The sequence below is a fragment of the Apostichopus japonicus genome, chromosome 11, assembly GCF_037975245.1.
Source record: "Apostichopus japonicus isolate 1M-3 chromosome 11, ASM3797524v1, whole genome shotgun sequence".
Taxonomy (NCBI): Eukaryota; Metazoa; Echinodermata; class Holothuroidea; order Aspidochirotida; family Stichopodidae; genus Apostichopus; species Apostichopus japonicus.
The window spans coordinates 779,089-801,247 of NC_092571.1; the positions used below are offsets into that span (position 1 = coordinate 779,089).

Here is a 22,159-nt window from a genome sequence, read left to right on the forward strand (position 1 = left end):
TTGCTGTAATAAATGAAGATAGTACTGTCATATTATGGGTGTGTTTGAGACTAAAGTAGGCTTCTAAAGGTATCGAAGATATAAGCACTGTTACACAAAGGTAAGAAATACATTAAGTCTATGTAACTTATCCATGTGAGGCTAGAGCAAGTCAATTTTACTTCCAACAAACCAACAATAAGATTTCATTGTGTAACAAGTATAAATATGAAAAAATTCTTGCTTTTACTGGTCAAGATTATTAGTCGTAAGTACTGTCATGTTCTTGTATAATTTGTAACTTATTCAAAGATCTGCATACCCACAAAACAATTTATTTAAGATTCTTCTTCTGAAACAAAAGAATTATTACTGCAACCCTTCAGTTATAAGCAATGCAATATTCAGAAAATGTAGTGTAAACCCTAGGCATGCAAGCAGATACTGTAGTGTAAACCAGGCTAGCAGATACAATACTTAACAAATGAGCTGTAAATGTAAACTCTGGAGAGAAGTTTGAAGCAGTGCATACATGTTTTATGTCGCAGTTCAAGTTAATAATACAGACACTAACACCAGCTAACACAACACTGTGGTAGTCTGTATTATACAAAGATGTTTTACCCTTTAGCTTCTTTACTTTATTGGCTAGACAATGTATCAGACTTTGACATGTCAGATCTATTATTTTTAATTTTAATAATGATATTTAAAAACTAAGGAGACTTATAGTCAACTCTGAAATTTATTGACAATGTAGGTACTTTTTAAATCTTCAACCATCTTAAAGGGGATTTGTAAAAATATATGTGAACTCATTCAAATCACAAAATTACAAAATCAATTTAGCAGCTAAATAATCAGTTTGGCTAGAGAACCCATGTCCAACACAGCAATGATAACAAACAAAACTAAACTGAACTGTGCAGTTCAAGATGCCTCTGTGGCAAAGGATTTGAGAATAATAAGCTATTATGTACTGAATGATTGTTACATCTAATAATATTGACCACTGTATTAAATCACCCTACCCTGAGGCATATCTATGATTTCCTTTCAACCCTCCCTGACCTTTTAATCTTGCTTTTAATACAGCATTCCTCTAACTTGTTAGGCTGGCCTAGACTTTAACAAGGGTTACACACTACAAGTGTGGGACTCTCATACAGTAAGGTATGCTTTTGTTTGCAACACACAAGAAAACATCAATATCCCCACAGAATACAATGGAGAGATCAATACACAAAGTCGAAAACAACTGTTGTTTTTCAAAGTCTCCACCAACTGGTTAGCTGTTGTTTACCAAAGTTGTCTGTCCAGTCATCCCTCATAGAAGACTAGGTTTAGTACAGTTACTCTAAAAGAGCAGGGCAGATGTAAGGTCTTTGTATTCTTCAAACATCTCTTGTAATTCATGATTAAAAGAGCCCATGTTGCAATAACACAAAGGCAATAAAATCAAAACAACTTCAATGATGTCTTAAGAGCAAGGTTTCAACTTTTACACCAATTAGTTTAAATAACTGGAATAACCACCTACTGTAGCTCTCATAACTTAGTGATCGTTTTATTCATGATTTATTGTTAAGTGATATTTTCAAACTGTAAACTTCACCAAGAATAATGCATGTTATTTCCACATCTTAAATTTATTTTTCAAACCAGTAAAATGTGACTATTTCAGACTGAGCACACCCCCTTCAGGTAAGAACAGAGTTCTGCAACTATAAATTATGGAAGATTGCCCGATACCTACAGTCAGTCACATCAACAAAGCTCAAAGCACAACAACATCTAGTAGATTTCATCTGAGCAAAGAGTCATCATCATTATATTTTTAGTCAGGATAATAAAGGAAATAATGTTTTATTTAATGTGAAGGGATTTCCAGTAGCTTTCCTCCACTATTCCATCACTGTCAATAGTAATAATTCTAAATCTTTGTTTTCTTCTTCTCCTTGGGATAATCCTTTCGATAAGATCCTCCGGCATCAATTTCCTGCCTGATGGCTGAATGTCACAGGTACGACGACGACGATAGCATGAAAGTATCTGGTAAGGTCTGCAAGACCAGACAACTTGTAATTTAAGCACCATTAATTCACCCCTACCTATCTATGCATGTGTGCACAATCAGGCAGAAACTGCTTAGTTTTAATGATAATTGTGCAGCAATTTGTGAATTATATTTCTCGATAAATACAAAAGATAACCTTCACCTCTCAGAAATCCTACATTTATGACACACAGAATAATAACATGGCTTGATATAAATTTGAAACCACTTGTCAGTAGCTCTCTTCCATACCTTACACAGTTTTGTATCCGGATGTTAAAACTAACTTTAAGAATCATCGCAAAAATCAATTCATATTTGACAAAGTATAGCTGAGAAGGAACAGATAAAGATAAAGTGCAAACAAATGTTTCTGACAAAAATGAAAGCAACGACGATTCCAACCTTGGTATAAAAACACTCAGCTAATTTCTTTTCCATTACCAGATGTAGGCCCTGTCATGAATCTACCTGTTCCATCATCTGTCATTATATCACACAGAGATGGTCAGCAGGATTTAAAATATTGGTTAGTCTGGTGCCAAGGTCCTCTATTGAACTTATAAACAAACTGAGAGAACTCCAGTGTTAAGAAAAAGGCAATTTTAGAATGAAGTCAGTGCACAATAAGGTTAGACTGTTGAGAGTTAGTAAATTCCTTAGGAATGAAAGTTAAGCCTTATGTATGAGTGTACTGTTCAAAATAAACATACTGTACTTAGCACCTAGAAGATGTAATAGTGTTGTTAATACATATTACATATTGTTTGTATGTTGTTATTTACCATCCTCTTTAAATTATACATTCATATTATTTCCTTTCCTTTCCTTCTTTCTAGTTTGGTCATTCATTGTATTAAGCAAATATATATAACTGTGTACAGATAGATCAGGCCTGCTTCTCATTATGACTGCGGTGCTGCATTAATTCATGTAATAGATGCATTTCAAAAGCATAGGTGAGTTACGTCAGTATTCTTCGATGTATATGTGTTTCTAAAGGAATCTGTACCCAGCTAGAAGTGAGAGGCATGAATTCACTAACGTTAGGGAAGTTCTGTGTTACTGCTGATCTAACATTTGCATCTCAGATCACAACAAGGTACAGTAAGACAGGTTCCTCTCCAACTACTCTCAGTACACTTAAAGTTAATACTTCCAGCAAGGCTTGACAAGCAGATCACACTGATGAGACTTGCCATCAGTGCCCTTCATTTTTCTGCAAATACTGCCATACCCCTCCAAACATGACCTTACAGATGGCACAACATGCTGTAATGCCCTCCAAACATGACCTTACAGATGGCACAACATGCTGTCATGCCCTCCAAACATGACCATACCAATGGGCACAACATCCTGTCATGATCCTCCAAACATGATCTTACGAATGGCACAAAATGCTGTAATTGTGCTGTTGGTGCCCTTTCAACACTAAGATATTAGAAAAGTAACCCCCTCCCCACCATCCCCCTCCCCACCACCCCCACACCCCACCACCTGTTAATCATGACAGCAACTGAAATTGTATTACTTTTCACTCTCCCTGCACATCCTAACAATTCAACTTGCACCACCGATACCCTTTCAAAGTTTTAATGTCTACCATCATGCCTTATAATTTTACTCATGTGTGCCATAATTCTGTGCTCCCCAAATTGCTTTCCTACTGATGGCCCTTATGTGTGTCACTTTTCATTATTACATCAAGCCATGTTTCAGTGCTGTATGGTTGATTGCATACATTAATTATGATATAAGGAGAGAGAGGGAGGACAGTAAGGATCTCCTACCTTCACAAGAGTCCTTCGTCTTTGAAGATTGGTAACCAGGAGAACATCCGCAGCTTCCTGTCAGAGCTTGCCATCCTCCGCCAAACTGGCAGTAGTAAATAAGAACATCGTCGCTGTTCAATGGTTCTGCATTATCAACACAGGTACCTTGTACATTTGTTAAATCCGACTGGGTACCTCCTTCAAAGGTTCTGTTGAAAATTGCATAGTTTACAATAGTCTCTGGACAAACCACAGAATATATACGAACTCTAGTGATGGACATACACGCTCCAGTGTCTACAAAAGCAACATAAAACCCCTTCTTTGTAAGAGGACCAAAGTGCTCCTCCCCGACATTTACAACCAAACTGGCATCTTGCTCCGGATCTTCGAACCTATCATCCGCTGCGATTCTGGTTACTTTTTGATATGGTGGCGACTCCCATGTGAACGAAGCATCGTCACTATCAGCCTCAACATAATAGAGATCAAAGGTTTCCTTACATAGCTGAGCAACTTGGGTTTCAGCACAGGCTGACATGGTGAAGCTGACCGTTACACGGATGGCATTGGCTCCACCACGCTCAATGAATGGTAACCTCAACCAATTGTCCATAGGGTTCGTAACTGAACATGTTCGATAACGTCTCTCATAGCTTGCACCTGTCTCTTGCCACTGTGTAGGGAACAAAGATCGGAGAAAAGTTATTTAATTTATGATTAATTACTGATGATGTTTCACATATATATTGTATGTCCCTTTACTTTCTGCATTGCAGATCTAGCTAGACATTTGAAGGGACAAATGGGCAAACATTGATGAAGACTCCATGAATTGGAAGAAGTGATATTATTTCTCCCACTATGGACAGGGATGACCTTGTCCCCTTTATGCATCCCAATGCCAATGTAACAATAGCTGTCATATGATGTCTCAGGGGTGTCATCTGAGTATGGTACCATTTAGTAACTTGGTTTATTGTATCTTCAATGATCGTCTCCATCGGCACAACAATAGCCCAAAACGGTGAGAATGGAACAAATCCTACACACTATCTATCTTTCTCTGTCTTTCACATTCGTGATGTTTATACACAGACAGTGTGAATCCAATGAATGTTTAGTGTTATATCACGTTACATTTGTATGGCTAAGGTAAAGTACATCACAACTGTAATTCTTTTTGTTTCAATGAAAAGTGTGACATCGCTTCAATGCAGCCATTTGCTGTTTAAAGCAATACTAAAATCACATAGCACTTACAGTTCAGTAAGTTCATCATTACACACAAGTTTTATTCTGAGAGAATTGTTAAAATTATTGGAAATTGACAACTTTATTCCACAAAGCTAAAAATCAGCATTCATCAGCAGAGACAGCCAACATTCATTCAACATTACTGGTTTAATTTGATATATATAAAAAAAAATGGCAAATTCATCATATATACTATTACATTCAAAGTTCAAGAGTTTATATTTTCAAAACTTATTTAAAGAGACCTCCTAAATTCATTAATATTCACACACAGACAACAAATATTTTCTTATTCAATCAAATAAATGTCACCATTTCATCAGAACTCCTTGAAAAAGTCATAGCTCTTATCTTTGATGTTTGAAGTTCTTCTAACACATTACACCCCGATTTTCTCTATTTATAAGCCTACCGATGTAAATCCTGATCAATCCTAAAATAAGAAAATTCTGACTGAATTGTATCTTTTACCCTTATTTTCGATATATAGGATTCTGGCTCTCAGTAGATTATATTTATTTGTTTTCAACAAAACCTGTCTTGACAAACTCCAGGAGCCTTAAGCGCTTCTTTCTCTTTTAATCACCATCCTAAAGTGTCAATTTTCCCGTTTGTCACAAACCATCGATAAACATTTTATGCAAAATGCTGCAAAGTGAAAAGGAAATGGATTTGAAAAAAAGTGAGTCACTGAGGGGAATAACCATTTAATGAAGGGTTTGATGAAAATGAAGAACTAATTGAGAACTATTCTGCTTTCGTTCATTGACACCGCTTCCTGTTGCTCCAATGCAACATGGGGGGTAGGGGGGCCTCACAAAATGAATATTCAACAAGGTACTCAAATAACCAACAGCTGACTCAGAGTTCTACTTGTGATGAATTCTGCCCAAGAAAAGCTGTCAAGAGAGGACGACACAGTATCGTCTTGGCGATATAGCACTTGAGTATCCCGGGAGCTTCCATTCACCTAACACCTACGATCAAGTTACTTCAATGACTGACAGCCTGGTGCGAGGATCTCCAATTTAAATTTGTGTCACGAAAGAAAATTTTGCTTTCTCGCATAAGAGAATCTTTTATGTTTTGTCTTCCATCAGTTTCATATTCACACATTTGTTCAGTGCATGTGCAACCATTTACTTCATCATCACTTGAAACAGTAGTAACCTTAATTATATGCTATGACCTAAAGGCCAGGTGAAATTGCTCAACATGAACATTTCTTTAATAATGTACTAACCTTATTACAAACCATATTATCAACCAAATTACACTTTATTATTTCTAAAACTAATATAACAGCAATAACCTGCAAAAGATCAGTGAGTCTGTACATTTACTCATAACATTGTAATCACATTAATTAGCATAAATGCATTTATTTACCCTTATCCTACAGTTTTAGAAACCCACAATTTCCACAAAGTATTAGACTGCAACTGAAACCTTAATCTCAGAGAAACTTTTGACCTCTGTACTTTCAAAAACAATTCTCACATCTCGTGTAAAAGCCATCCTGGGAGACGAAAGGAAATAGGATATTATCAAAATTTTGAGTGTTTTCTTTATTACCTGAAATGAATGTTGACTAATGGATCAAATGAACTGGTTTAAAATTAATCCCGCTAATAAATGATAATTCTCTGAAGTCAGCATGAAAAACAGACCTAATTAATGTTTACTATAGTGTATAGTATGTTTGTACTTTGGTATTTAAGCAACATCTACCAAGTGTGACAGTGCTCACAGACATATACAGTAAAAATTAAACACACTAAACCAGTATATATATATATGGTGACTTTAAAATTTCTTGTCTCAGACTATTTTTTATTATTTTTTTACTCTACTACCACTACTTCCATCAGTGTTCGACTTCCCAGACACAAATAAAATACTAAGTTATTATTTTATTGTTTTTACCCCTTAGCCTGCCTCGCAGTTCACACATGTTGTCTTCTTTAGTTAACTATTGGCTTTAACTTATTATTTTGACCAGCTCAAACTAACTCTGTCAGCCATTCCCATAAACTAGCGACTGCACTATGTACTGAGGGAACGTTAGTGTCATATGTAAATGTATTCATTTTGGGACACTTCATTGAGCCAATTTCCCATCCCTATTTAATGAAGCCTCACCGTAATGTCGACCTCGTTCCCATGATACGCTCTTCACGACAGCCCTTGGGGCAGCCAAATGCAAATATCTGAATTGACGATTAAAGCATACGCTTGGTGTATCTTCTATTGTGAAGCACAAGGTGTAACAATGTGCTTTCCTGAGGGGGTGTTCAGATGTGTCAATGTAAAATATCTATTCATTATCAATGCGTTGTAATACTAGAAAGTCTTACTTGTTAATGTAGCACACAGTGCATATATATATACATACACACACTGGCAAATTTTGTTTTAATAATCACTGGCTAATTCTTACATCACTTGTAAAGTATTTGAGAAGGCGCAGATATGTCAATAGATTAGTTTTAATTTATAAGACAAGTTTAAATGTGATGTCTTATTTCACACCTTCCTTTGGATGTAAATATTTTACATGTCTGAATAGCTGAAAATTGTCTGTCCAAATTGGACATTAATGTGAATGATTTTACCCAGACTATGCCTATATATGCCTATGCCTATATTGGTTAGTTTCTTTAGGAATCACTTTATAGAAATTTAAAACCAACTTTATTATTTGAATTTTGTAAGTTTTGAACCTCCCGATCTTTCATAGTTCTACATGGCTTCTACAGCAGGCAGGCAGCGATTTTGACTAAACTAAAGCTTTTTGGGGTAGGAACAGTAATTGCTAAAGGGATAGAATATTCAAAGACATGGCACACTATTGTTGGCATGTGTACAGATAGTATTAAAACCAGCCCAATAATCAAACAGCTCACCCCTGTAAAGAACAGATAACTTGGATATTTATCACTCTTAGAGGGTCTGCAAGGGTTCTTAGAAGAGCCCTATTGTGTGGTCTTGCCAACTACTGTTCAGTCACTACCAACCAAATGGTTGACAGGAGCTGAGAAGCAGCCAAAGAAGAATGGACAATTACAACAGGATGAATAATAGATCTAGAGTGCTGTGCAAATCACTGGCCCAGTTACTCTAACACTATTAAAGTAAAAGTCTTTTTAAATAGGGAGATTAAAAGAACAAAATACCACAAGTCTAGGCAGTTGCAATGAGCTGTAACTGACTGGGACTTACATGGTGATTCCTCTTGTTATCCACAAAAGAGCCGAATAAAATAGTGATAGAAAAACACTTTTGAGAATAATCAGAGCAAGAAGTAACAGGCGGTTTTTCAATGATGGTTATTAAGCCTCTTTGTCCTTGCATGTGAGGGGCTTCCTCTTCAGGTGTTTCAAATTCTTTGGAGTTTTGCAGACTCAGGAAGCTGTTAAAGTGCAGAGGATAAAGACCTATGGAATAAACTTCTCAAACCATAACAGAACATGAAGGGGAGGATTACCAGAACAGTTGTTGCTTTGAATGGAATGGATTACATAAGACATGGGAAAACTTGTACCAATTATTAGCAAACAGTGGCACCTGGTGAAAGATTTCATCCAGCTTGGAGAACCAACTATGCTGCCTTTTATTTAAGCTGGAGGAGTGACTTGCAGGACCAAGCAGCATAACAACTTAAAGGGTTTCTTTGAAATAATGTTTTACTCCTATTCTTTTATTCTACTCTTGTAAACTATATCATTGACCAGCAACTTACACAAGGAACTGTACATGATAATAAGAAGGCTGGGAACTTGCATGGGATGTGAAAACTACCTAGAAAGATACTAATGTTACTCATAGCTGATGATTAGAAGACTGTTAGTTGCAATGGCCAAGTCCAATAATGCTTCAGACATAAGCCTATACAGTATGGACAGTAGTAGTACTTCATACATCTAGGGAACATCAATACCAATCTACCATTTATGCCATCCTTTCATATTCTTATGAAACCCAACCCACGGCAGTAGAACAACTTATGATCTTTGACCCTTGAAATCTCTTTGGGCACACTCCATTACTCCCCAATTCATAATTTTCATGGTCTGAAGCCATGACTGACAATTTATATAAAGCAGAACTGATAAAATAAAAGCCACAGAACTCTGTGCCATGCAGACAGTTGCTTTCAAACATTTAATTTGATGAACAGACTGGATAGACCATTACTTCAGATATTAAGTCATTAATCAAAGCTTTGTTGTACTTTAATGCACCATTGATGAAGGGTTACATTCTCAGAGTATAAACATTGAAAGCAACATGGGTAGATGAAGCTAGCTACTTCCATCAATCGGTGATAAAAGGCTCAATTGCAGCAGTCCTTTAGAAACAACCAGGTATCAGCCATTCTATAGGAACAATTTATATATTCATAGGTTTGTATAGGCTTCTAGATACATAATCAATTCCAATCTCAACAAAGTATTTATGCAAATTAGCATATTTGGTCAGTAGTTTACAATAGTTTGAACATGAACCTAGTGAACATCCTCTCATAACTAAGCTGTGGGTTATTCAACATGAGGGGGTGGGAGGAAGGGAGGGTTTCTTTTCAACAGATCACCTTGACCTTGTAGATAGGACCACATTGGGAGATAGATATTTGTAAATGTTACCAATACTTTCATCAATATTTAATACAATTCACATAATTATCACCATTTGACAATTTTTTGAATTGATGCCTTAGGATTAATAGTATGGATCTTTGAGGATGTTAAACCTGCAATGTTGATGACTGTTACTGCCTTCTTGTCAGACAGGTTGGATTCTGAAGAACAAGATGAATATCTACAGTTAGATACAGCATGGTTTAATACTGCCATCCACAATATCTATTAACCCCTTCACCTACACCATTGTATAAAGCAATTTGCATAGCCTTCAGCATTGCAAGGAATCTGTTAATTGTAACATGGACCAACATCAGTATTACCATGCATGCACTAAACCTGACAACACATCAAAGGCTCATTCTCATTATTAATGTATTATCTTTGCTTGCTATAACTGTCAGCATTTGTTTACAAAGTTCTGTATTCCACCGTGTACTTACTGCATCAAAACTACCAGCATATTTAGCCTGAAATGGCTCTCTCCAGCAACCGCCAAGCATATTCACAGACTATATTCATATTTACACAACACTGAACTTGTATGCTCACTTCAACACTACATCATTATCCTATCAATCTTCAACCAGATTTAACCAAAAACATCTTCAACAGAGTACGTTGTTTATGCTATACTTCAATCATTAGGAATCAAACATTCATTAATGCAATGACTAGATGGATTTCACTTTGAGCAATCTTTTACTTTTCTTGCTTCTGTAATAGATCCCTGACTACACAACACCAGTAAGTGCTCGGTAATTGCAATGACTCTACGGTACACTTTGACATTAACAAGAACATTCAGTTTCACTAAATTACGAGATGGAAATGATGAGCTAAGAAAAGATTGCAAATCAACTGTCAAAGTTTATTGACACTGTTCTGTCAAAATATTCCAGTGCTAGCATCTGTAAGAGAATGACGAACAATAGCCTAACAGGCACTATGGGTTTTTGCTTTGGGGAATATATTAGTGTTGTTATCACCCAATATCATTACATTTATGCCCACATGTACCAGCTACTAACCAACAAAGTCTTCCAAGTTTAGATACAATCTGATTTAAGGTGGTGGAGTGACTGCAATTTTTGAAAAAAATTGGGTAGTCCTATTAACTTTTGTGCCTAATGGTCCCAAATATATTCGGCCCATGGCTCAAAAATATATTTGCCCCCCCAAACATTTAAACCCAATAAAGGGGGCCTAAATAATAACATAGTGAAACATGTAAAGTGTAATATCTGTGAACACATAGAGAAACAAGTAATGGTATCATATCTGTAGCATAGAGAAGCAAATTGTTAGTGTTACAGCTATCGGATCTTTCTCCAGAGTATTCCACATTCATGGTATAGAGCCCCCCCCCCCCCCCCCAGCCTATATCCCTGAGATAATAGAACTGGCATTTGAATCCAAACAAATATGACCTTTAGTGACCTTTACTGATAAGAACTTCATAAATCAGTATTTCTTTGCAAGAGTCACTGGGAATGATGATATGTGGAAGAAGGAACTTTCAAGCTCTTGTGGGGTGTGTGTCTACCTCAATTGTTATTCATCAACAAGTGTACAGTTTGTTGGTTTAATAAAATTAAGAAACAATTAACTGTAGTGAAATGTACATGAAATCCTTATCATTCTGAATTCTAATGTTCACCTTAAGTAGTTAATATAAAGTACAAAGAGACATAAGACAATCAGAACTGGGCACTTACCAGCAACTCTTCTGTATTGAAGTACAGTACATACCCTTTATCCATTCTACTGTACTAAATGATCGGATATTAATATGATTAATTTCAGAAGTCCTAAACCAATTAGTTCTGACTATTAGTCACAAATACTTCAAAATCCCCTTAAATGTATTATTGAAATGAATAATTCTTAACCAGTAATTGCAGTACTAAGGCATAATAAGAATTGCCTGTAAACATTCAAGAATAACATCACCTGCATAATATGACTGTGCTATCACAGTCTCAGGGTGACTCACAACTTAAATCCCTTCCAGTACTGGTCCATTCTGTTATTGCTCACCTGTAAGAGCCTGTATAAACTATAAAGGTAACTTATAATACTAGTACTCCATATTCACCTGTCATTTCTTGCCCAAAGAATCTTGCACTAATTTCTACACAAAACTAGATCTTTTTTCAATAGTTTGTTCTGATTATTTCAGCTGTGTTTATCCTTTGAGAGGCACACTTTTAACCCAGAAATGTCTCATCACTAATCATAAAGATGTGGGGCCGGAAGGGAAAGGCTGGGCCTTCAGCCAAATGTTGGTTCAATATATTAATGTCATTTTAATTCACTTGCTGCAGCGTTCTTAGTCTAATTTGCCAATTTAGGCAGAGGTTATAATGAGCACAACATTTCTCCTGGTCATCAGAACTTCTTGAGAGAATTTAGAGGGTAAATTAACCACTGGAATTATAAAGAATCATTTGCTACTTAGTACTTACTGAAACCAGGTTATGCTGTTAGCTATATAGTACAGGTATCATGTATGCATGCTTTAAGAATATAGCTAAATGTGAGGAGATTAATAAGAGACTATTATGTAAATCTAAAAGATTCACATAGAAATTGCCAAATGAGAGAAAACAATAGGTGTTGTTTTATAGCTTGGGTTGTTAGGAACCAATGAAATCAGTAGGTCTGTTATCATGAATGTTCACACCGATCAGGGGATGAGGCACAAATCTGTTACTTTACTTACAAGAGAAATTAATTTTCATGACAACCAAGACACCCCCGCCCCCCCCCCCACAGTTGATATCTGTGCCCATAATGGAATGGTGAACATTGAGCAGATTGATACACTGGTGGGTATAACCCTTTATTCTGTCTAGAAGAAAATCCTCTCGTTTAAGTTTCCTTGATTTTGCCTTAAAATCCACATAATGAACAACTGACCAGTGGCACTGATGTTACATTAAAATACTAGAGTTAACGTAATAGTTAGGATAAGATAATACACATCTGTTCTGAGTTTCAGCCACTTGCCTCACTATTAATATCATTACAAATGACAAAAGGAGAAGGATAATGGAAGGCCACTTCTAGCCGGACCAGCACAGCTTTTTACTGAACAGTTAATTTGAAACCAATTGCAAGTATCACAACATGTACTTTCGGGAGAAGAGTATTAAATCCTGAATTTTCAACCAAAAGGTGAGAATACCTTTGACCTTTGTAGGTGTGCTGGTGGCACAAAGGATCTGGCTTTAATGGACAGAGTGCTCAGTCACTCAATATCAACAATTTCAGGTATAATTATACTATATTTATATATCAAAATTTTTTTATGAAAATTAACAATTGAAACTTACAATTGAAAATAACTATCATAACTTAAAGCAAGGACAACTATGCTATCCTAAAAGGAAAGCGATGACACTGAAACTTCAATTTGTAGCAACATTTGGTACTGTGTTTCACACCCTCACCGTATCCTTCACACCCACATGTCTCCAAAAGTGAAAAGTATTTGGGCCAAACTGGGGAAAGATATATTACAATATTTTACAAACTTGTTTCCAAAATAGGAAAGTGGTCTCTGTCTGAGAAGGAAAGGTGCCACTTTAGTTGTAAGTCGACTGTTAAAGACCCCTTGTACCAAACTTCTGGGTTAAAGAAACACACAACTACTTCAGTTTCACACCATATGGGTCTAAAAATGACAATTGAAATTTTACCACTAGCACCAATTCATGTCTCTTGAAATGATTGTGAAAATAGACTGATAAGCTGCTCTCTTGAAAAAAAAACCCTATGTGGTCCTATTTAGGGAAACTGTGCAATCACAATAACTCCATAGCTATGGCAGCCACCATGTCTGAATAAGGACATGATAATAATAGGAAAATAAGCTGAGCAATATATGCTGCTACTGTCTACTTCAGAGTTGTCAGGGTAATAAAACTTGTCCCTCCTTAATCTAATAGATCACACAAAATACTAAGAATAAATGTACAGTATCTAACAGACTACCAGTATATATTAAAACTTGAAATATGTACTTTAACAGAAATTTGAGTTAATGTGTTACGTTATAACTGTGTACACAACAACAACAAATGATGGCAACATAATCCATAGTTTAAAGTTAATTTAGATATATCTGAACTCATGGTACTAAGAATGATACTTAAAGAACACAAGAATGAATATAACAGAAGAAATATTTAAAGTCCTCTTACAGCCTGAAGGAGCCTTCTTTATATACAGAATACTTTCAAACTCTGTACATTACAATGTCAGCAAACTAAAGACATCAAAACAAAGGAACTAACTCATTAGTCTGTGAAATAGTCTACTCAGAAAACTAGCTATAAAGAAAACAGCAAAATTGATATATTTTCTTAACAGAGAAGGCATACCAGAAGGCTTGTTGAATTCTAGATCAACTATTAATAGCAGAAGTTTACAGAGAGGTTTATATATAATGTACTCTACTGTATATTCTGTACCAGGTCTACCCATAAAATATTAATTTTTGTTCTGCCTCCATGATTCTATGACAACTTCATATAAATAATGAAGTTGCGGCTCTTATTCAAGTTACATGAACACACAACTTTCACAGCATCCACGAAGACAACAAGCCATACATATTACATTTTTAATTACTTTCTAACAATCATTGCAAAGAGGCAAATCTTGAGTTTACTGAGAATTAAAAGGGTTCATCATTGCTATCATAAATTTGTGAAACATCTTACACAGTAAGCTGAAATTCAAACTTTCTCTAACCCACTTGCCGAGAGAAACGCAATTCTTCCACACCATGTACAGCAGAACTAACACACTTTGCACACCAAGATTTGCACTACACAAAAGCTAGTGGAAGATGCTAAAATTATAAAGCTTGATACAACAGCTTATTTTTTGCAGAAGAGAAAGACTCTGTATCAGATTTGTTCAGGTGAAGTAAAATGTCATTAAGCTTGATCACTTGATGGATTGAGCATATTAAAATGTAATTTAGCAGAACCTTCATTTGATAGCTGCCATGTTGCCGTAGTTATAAATTTTGTCACACGATGTACTAGTGTTCACGTCTGTGTGCAATTTAGACAATGACATGGTCAGCATAGAAATTTCAACATTACTGATGAGCATAAACTAAATGAAGTTGTAAGCTCTGGGAAAAGGAGCTTAGGTAGATGGAGAGTGCATATGTAATTTGGAGACAGGTAAGAGAGGAGAAAAGTTAATTACTTCTTGTGAATATGTAAATTCTGTTCAGGTTGTCAAACAATTTCTGACATTCCATCAACAAATTGTAACTTGAAAACAGACTACACAATGTCACAGAAATAAATATGTAGATGAGTTATTCTCTCTTCGTTCCAAGGTTTTTCTTCTTAGTATCACGAGGAACATGTACACAATAACAGCAACTACACCAGAAAATGAAAGTACTATAAATGTATAGTAACAGCTTACCCCAATACCAGTCAGGTCTTCTGTTTGCTGAGGGAAAACGGTCCAGCCAAGGTTAGCAAAGTTATTGCTATCAAAGAGTGTCACTGTAAAGAGAAGTAAAAGAGAGAACAATGGTTAAACCTCTCTGAAATGAAGTAATTGGTACACAACGATGCAAATGTATGGATGAGCAGGTAAGAGAGGACTGATATCCTTTCACATATTTCAATTAACATAAGAATGTTACATTACAGATCTTATTGCTACTCATGCAATATTGTTCATCAAATATAATAACATGAATAAACATGTCTGGGGCCAAATCAGATTTCCTTTTCAATTTCGTTGGCATTCCCATTGAAGTCAGCATGTAAGCACTAAGGAACAGTCAAGTGGACCTGTGACATTGACACCTTTCTCTCAGCAGAAGGGTCTATGAAGCAACTCAGTGGGTAACAATACAATATCCTCAATAAAATGGAATATCCTGTAAAAAAATCATCAATTTTTTCAGAGGTGTTACTTGCCACAGTGAGTCACTGTTAGTGATACACTATGTTCCATTACACAGGCATGAAAATCACACCTCATCCTAGAACACTGCCAAGTATACAAAGTTTGTATCACATGGATGTGACATTTTAGATTCTATCCTTGCAGGCAAGAATACCCTGCTGAAAACTTGCCCGTTATCTTCTTTAATGCTTCACTTTATCATTAAGGGTCTGTCATTGCTCAGATGTTTTACCTGTCAAATAAAATCTTCTGTGGATTGGCAAGTACAGTAAAACACTAGTGCTAGTGGATCACATAAATACTGCTGTATGCATATACAGGTGCTGCACAATAGCAAATAAAACACTAGCGGTGGACACAACTGCTATCTGCAATCTGCAAATAACCTACAATAGCAGTCCAGTCCAGCACTGTAAGCGATCTCTTTACTATGAATTATTCATTAAGTTACTCCTTCGTGGCCAATCTTTGCACATAAACTTTATGGTCAATTTCCTTGTAACTTCAGACAAATTTGAAACATTATCCCATGCCTCCAATTGCCTTTGAACATACTTTTATGAATATATGAAATATTGTTCACAATTTGCCAATATTGAAACATCTTATTTCTCAATTACTGTCCAAAAAGTCTAACAAAGCCAATGGACGATTTGTCAAACTGCCTAACAAACTTGGATTCCTTCCAATTTCAAACCAAATCTCAAAGGTATAAATGGAAAACTATACATCCTCGAAATATATATCTTAATAAACTGGAAATATTGTGAATATTTGCTCCATTAAAGCTGCTGTATCACCAAGGAAGTATCATATGCTCTCTGGGATATAATTAATAATGAAGTAACCACTCACTCTTCCTGTCAATGTCATTGAGTTCTACAAACAATAAGTATGCCACAATGGACAACAAAATATATTTCCACTGGACTGATTAATTTAGATGTAACATGATAGATTCAAGGACAATGATCAACCCAAAGACCACATTTCATGATAGAGATATACAGTAGATGCGTGCTGCATAAAGGTATTTGTTTACTACAGACCATGTGTACAGTAATAGGCTACACCAAGTACTGTGGGTGATGTCATGTATGTGGAAGTCATCAAGAAGAATAGCATGCAGAGGGTAGCATACAGTAGGTAGGTATGTAGATGCAAGCACTGTACATGAATCACCACTTGCTAGCATGGATGTTAATAATTATCAAGGGTGCTTACATGCCACCTCTGGACTACTGCACTATTGACATCGCACAAGAAGATCTATATTTACCGACAACCACGGAAGAACTCCTCAAAGTAGAAGAAAGTTTTTCTTTAAACTAACAAAGAACTTTGAAACCTTGCTCAACCCTTGCCATACTCGCTTAAGTTGCAACCTCCCTTGCAAATCTTTATGTACCTCAGTCCTAGCTCCCATGCATTAGATTATATCCCCCAAACTATAATATTTTCCCATCATAATGAGAGCCTCAAATTTGTGGGAGTGTAGTGTTGTCAGCAACTTGTAGAAAGTGCATTTGGTGTTGGTTAATCTGTCCACTGCCAGGTTCCAGTTTCAACACAGTATTTGAGTACAAGCTGTATGAAACCAGTCTCTAAGGAACAATGTAACAATGACCAAAGGTGACCACAGAACCCATAAATCAAAGGATGCTGATGAACAGTCCATACCACAGATCTCAGATAAATGTAGATGAACTTGATAACTTTAAATCTGGTGACATAAAGAGTCCCATGGGAGTATAGGCTTAGTTGAAAATAGATAGTCCATGGCCCAGATGTTTCAGGGGAATATTTATGGCAAGATTACAGGAACAATGACCTCCAACTGTCTTTTAAGTACATGTGTCACATAGCTAAAATACAGTCTACTAATAGGCAGCAGGATAGAAACAAAATAAAAGGATACCAGGAGGGCTGAGCTACCATCAATATAATACTTAATGAGACATTTAATTACACTAAATCTCAAACCTTAAGGACTAAGGTTAACAACGGGCATTGGAACTTCCTTTACTTTCGCCTTTCCTCTCCAAGGATGCTAACACAAAATTGCACTTGTAAGCGAGCTAGTTCTTAAATATATTGAGCACGAATGAAGGATATTTGTATTTTGCAACTGACTTCTAGTTGTATGAATTTTCCACTACAAAAAAACTTTCCTTTACAAAATTCACCTGTACTTTTCACAGTAAACCCCATAGTAAGTCACACTAAAGTACACAAAAATAATGAGAATCCATTCCAGACAAAATTAATGGCAACTTGAATGTAAATCGAGTGCATTAATTATCTCACATCAGCCAACAATTCTCTCACTGACAGGATTTTCTTCAAGATTAGCTCTCCGCTATAAAGTGCATTCCCATGGATCTGCATCATGCTCAAGTTTTATCATTGTAAAGTCTGCTTTAAGAGCTGTCCCTCCTCCTCCTGTATAGGATTGTGAGGTTTTATTGACAGAGTATTGTTGGGTGATACCAGCCACCTTGTTTCTATAATGGTACAGGACAACCATAAATTGGGATTTTGAAATTGAACAGGAAGCTGTCAAACTTGCTTCTGACATGATCTAAACCAGAGGACAGAATAGTAGGGTTAGCATAGTACATAGGATGAAGAGATTTAGGTAAAAAGGAGAATTAGTCCGTTTTTTGCAAGTTTTCTGCGTTGATGTGCTTGCATTTCCAATGTTATTCATGGCTATGAAGCTCCCATAACTATGCAGTTCACTGGCTGGACAAGTGAAGGTTCATTATAAATCATTTTGAAATTTTGGATAGCTTAATGTAGTTCTAATTGAAGAGATAGTGGGTGACTATATATTTAAAATCAAATCTTATTATTAATAAGCTGTTTGTTATCTTAATTTGGTAAAAATATGTATGGAAGGGTCTTACCTTCATCATTTATAATATAAGTTTGGATAATACCTTGGTTTGGTGACATCATTGACCACAAACTGGTGACCAACCATACAAGGACACTTTAAACTTTTATAATCACAGCTGATCAGATATAAAAAGCCTCAAATATTTTATTCTATTGATAACAGCCCATTCAAGAAAGCCTGGGGGATATGACCCTGAACTTCCTATGGCAGCATTCCTGCACCACATTATCCATAAATATGTCCACATTATATCTGTAGCCCTCATTGCCTTTGGATTGGCCCAACACAAGCAGGATAGTTAACTGTCTGGCAGACAAGTAAATGAAGACCGTAATCCTATCTTTGTATGTTGTTCTCTAAGTAAGCAAACATACATCATTTACTAGAAATGAAGAATAAGTTTAATAAATGTTTGAAGTATAAATTTTGGTTTCTACAAATTGAAGTTATCAAGTTCCCAGATATTGTTTCTGTAAGCTAATTGCTAGAATTTAGGATTAAAAACACTTTTCTAATTTAACAAAGTATCAAGACTGAGTGTGGGGGGGGGGGCATTAACTTGAACACAGTATTCACTCTACTTCATACCTAAATCTAATAATACTTGAGGAGAGCTGACAGGGCAGTGTTTTGATATCACTTTAAATCCTTCTATATAATACAGCTCTGTCAGAAGCTACTAAAGACTCTAGGGCCTATGCAACAAACAGTTCAGTAAAACAATAAGTAATCACACAGTAATAAACACAACCTCCCTTCTCAGACCTTCAGGGTAAGAATAGTTTATTCCCACAGAGCCCTGACAGCCCATAATATCAAGTGGGCTGTGTATGTTTACACTCTTCCAGCATTGTCTGTGGTCTATTGTAACCAGAATTACCCTGCTTGTTCTACATACTTTGTAACAAGGTAGCACAATGTTTGGTGACATGATAGTATGAACAAAGAAAATGCATTTGCACCTCTTTCTCAATTACCTAGTTGTCATGGTAATATGTTTTCTCTGGTAGAGGTAAGGAAGATTGATTACACCCAAATGGGAAGGATATAATTTAAAGTATATGTTTAAAATGTTTCAGGCTGTAAGATCAACAAAGACAGTTAAAGCAGTAAACCCAAACTACTAAATCCTAATTTTCCCTGTATTTTGGTTCTGGTTTTTGGTTTTACAAAGTTGACAGAAATATTTCCATTAACCCTCAGTACCAAAATAGAAAATAAATTATATTTTGTCATATCACTATAAATAAGCTTTTCAAATCAAACATACAGCATCAGCTTGAAATTTTTTCATTTCTGGTAATGACTCAGGAAGTTACCTTTTTGATCGCCCTTACAATATGTAGCCAAAAAAAGAATTTTTCATGAAATGCCATTCACTCGCAAACAGACCACTGCTCAATGATACCGCAGAGAGATATTAACAACAATACTACATGCAGGCAGAGAATATTGATTTTATTTCTCTCAGAAATGTACCAATGACCTATTTCAAACAGACAGATGACGGATATTAGCAAACTACACGATACAAAATAAGTCAACTAGAGCAGTGCCCATTAACAAAACAATAGAATAGTACTAGCCATTCCTGCATAGAATCAATAACACACTAATGCTCCTCAAGTCAAGTCGAAAGAAAAATTCAACTTTTGTGTTGCCAAGTCTGTACAGTAGTAGCAAAGCACCTCGGACGTGGGTAATTGGATGTTAAATTTAAAATGAAAATTTTGAAATAAATAATTTCAAATTCGTTTGTAACGTTGTTGGCTTCTAACAGATAAATTTAAAGAATGTGCAAAGCGAAATTTCTAAAATTATAATATTCAAGGCAATATTCTGAAAATGGGAGAATATAATTAATTTCCAATTCTAAGTGTTAAGCTAGTGAGATCCCCTAAATGCATCTTGCCAAAGCTGCGCTGCTCTCTTTAAGTCTTCTTGTTTTTTCAATGCTGGTCACTATCAACCATGAACCTGGTCCAACAGCAACATCATCAGTTCATGGCACTACGTCATTGTATATAAGCTCTCACCACTTCTTTGAACATTGAGTAAAATCATATAAATTTCTGAAAAAAGATCTTTGCATTAGTCCTCATTATAATGGAATCCAGATGTATTGCCACTAAGAATGTTTAGAGACCAAGGTATTTAATCTACGCCCATCTTCACAATTGTGTCATCTATACATGTATGTATATAGTCAGTTTATCACTCTTGTTGCCAGTTAGCTAATACAATATTACTACTATTAATCTCTAAACTCTGAGATCCCAATTGTTTTGAGGGGCTTACACAACAACACATGTAGTTCTGGTACTTTAGCACCATAGTTGTGGATATCAACTTACATTGATACAATTTGTAATTGATGCAAAATAGTTCAATGTACCATAATTGTTGTCAGCAGTTAGCATCAAGTTTCAAACTACATAAAACATTTAAATAAACACTAGAAATAACTTTTGTTTGAAGAGGCAACAATAATTTCTGGCATTTTAAGCAAAAACAATGTTAATTATACTTGAGATAACCCAACAATTTTACTATTTAGATGCTACTGACCATTATTAATGACATCCTTGATCAAAACCCTTTCCCTGATCTTGATAGAAAAAACTATTCCTGTTTACAAACGTATCCTGTCTCTTAAATAGGAGCAATGCCAGAAAGATCTAAGGTTTAAACTGACCCACAAACTTCACAATAGGGATAAAACTTAAGAAATAATTAGGATTTAGAGATATATCACAGAAGCATACCACAAGAACCACAAACCTCATTGAATTGGAGGATGTCCTATTGACAAATAAATCCACAAGCTTCAAACATAACATCTACCAGTTTGGGAAATAACTGGTTCCATGGACAAACTATGAGTATAGCACAATGCATGCTAAGCTCTTAATTACAAGGTGTCACTCTACCAAATCTGTTCCTATTCAAGTCAAGTAATTGTAAAGACCTCTTTATGTACAAAGAGTACAGATAAGAAGATGACCAGTTTATGGATTTTAAGTTAGAAGGTAACCTGGACAATCAATTTGATCCTCACAAAGAATGATTTGGCAAATTAAAGACTATACAACTGATCTAAGAGTACTTAATGATCTCATTTCAATCAGTGATCACTGATCATTCTATTCCCTTCAATATAAAAGAAACTCTTCATAGAGAGTTCTAACAAATTTCATCCTCTCCCTATGGTCAATAATCAATATCCTTTTAGCCATGAACTAACAAGGCCACAGTTAAAAGTAGTACAGTTAACAAAATACACTTCACATTACCTGGCCCATCAGCCTTCACTGACAACTCTCTTTTAGAAATTTAATAATGTAGGGCTGTTTGACACTGACGTCTATACAAAGCACTTACTGAAAGAACAGACGACTCTTAAAAGGCCTCATCATTAGACCTAAAGGTTTCAAAAAGCATAAACTGCAAAGAATGAATAATTGAGAACGCATCAAGAGACGGCAGTAGAAATCACCAACCATTCCGATGGTGAGGCCCTAACTCAACCACAAAAAGTCATTCTTATATATTAAAGGAAGTTAAGTAACACATCAGATATATCACTAAGTAATAC

General features: G+C 35.7%; 1 protein-coding gene across 4 annotated transcripts in view; it reads right to left on the reverse strand.

Annotated features, from left to right (window-relative positions):
* The window catches only part of LOC139976305 (ephrin type-A receptor 4-like), a 126,166-nt gene that overhangs the window by 98,507 nt on the left and 5,500 nt on the right, over positions 1-22,159 (reverse strand). For all 4 annotated transcript variants that reach the window (XM_071984969.1, XM_071984968.1, XM_071984967.1 and 1 more), the window contains exons 2-3: positions 15,168-15,250; positions 3,829-4,486 (exon numbers count right to left, since the gene is read on the reverse strand). In XM_071984969.1, the coding sequence (XP_071841070.1) occupies positions 3,829-4,486; positions 15,168-15,250 (741 nt within the window). The remainder of the gene's footprint in view (positions 1-3,828; positions 4,487-15,167; positions 15,251-22,159) is intronic.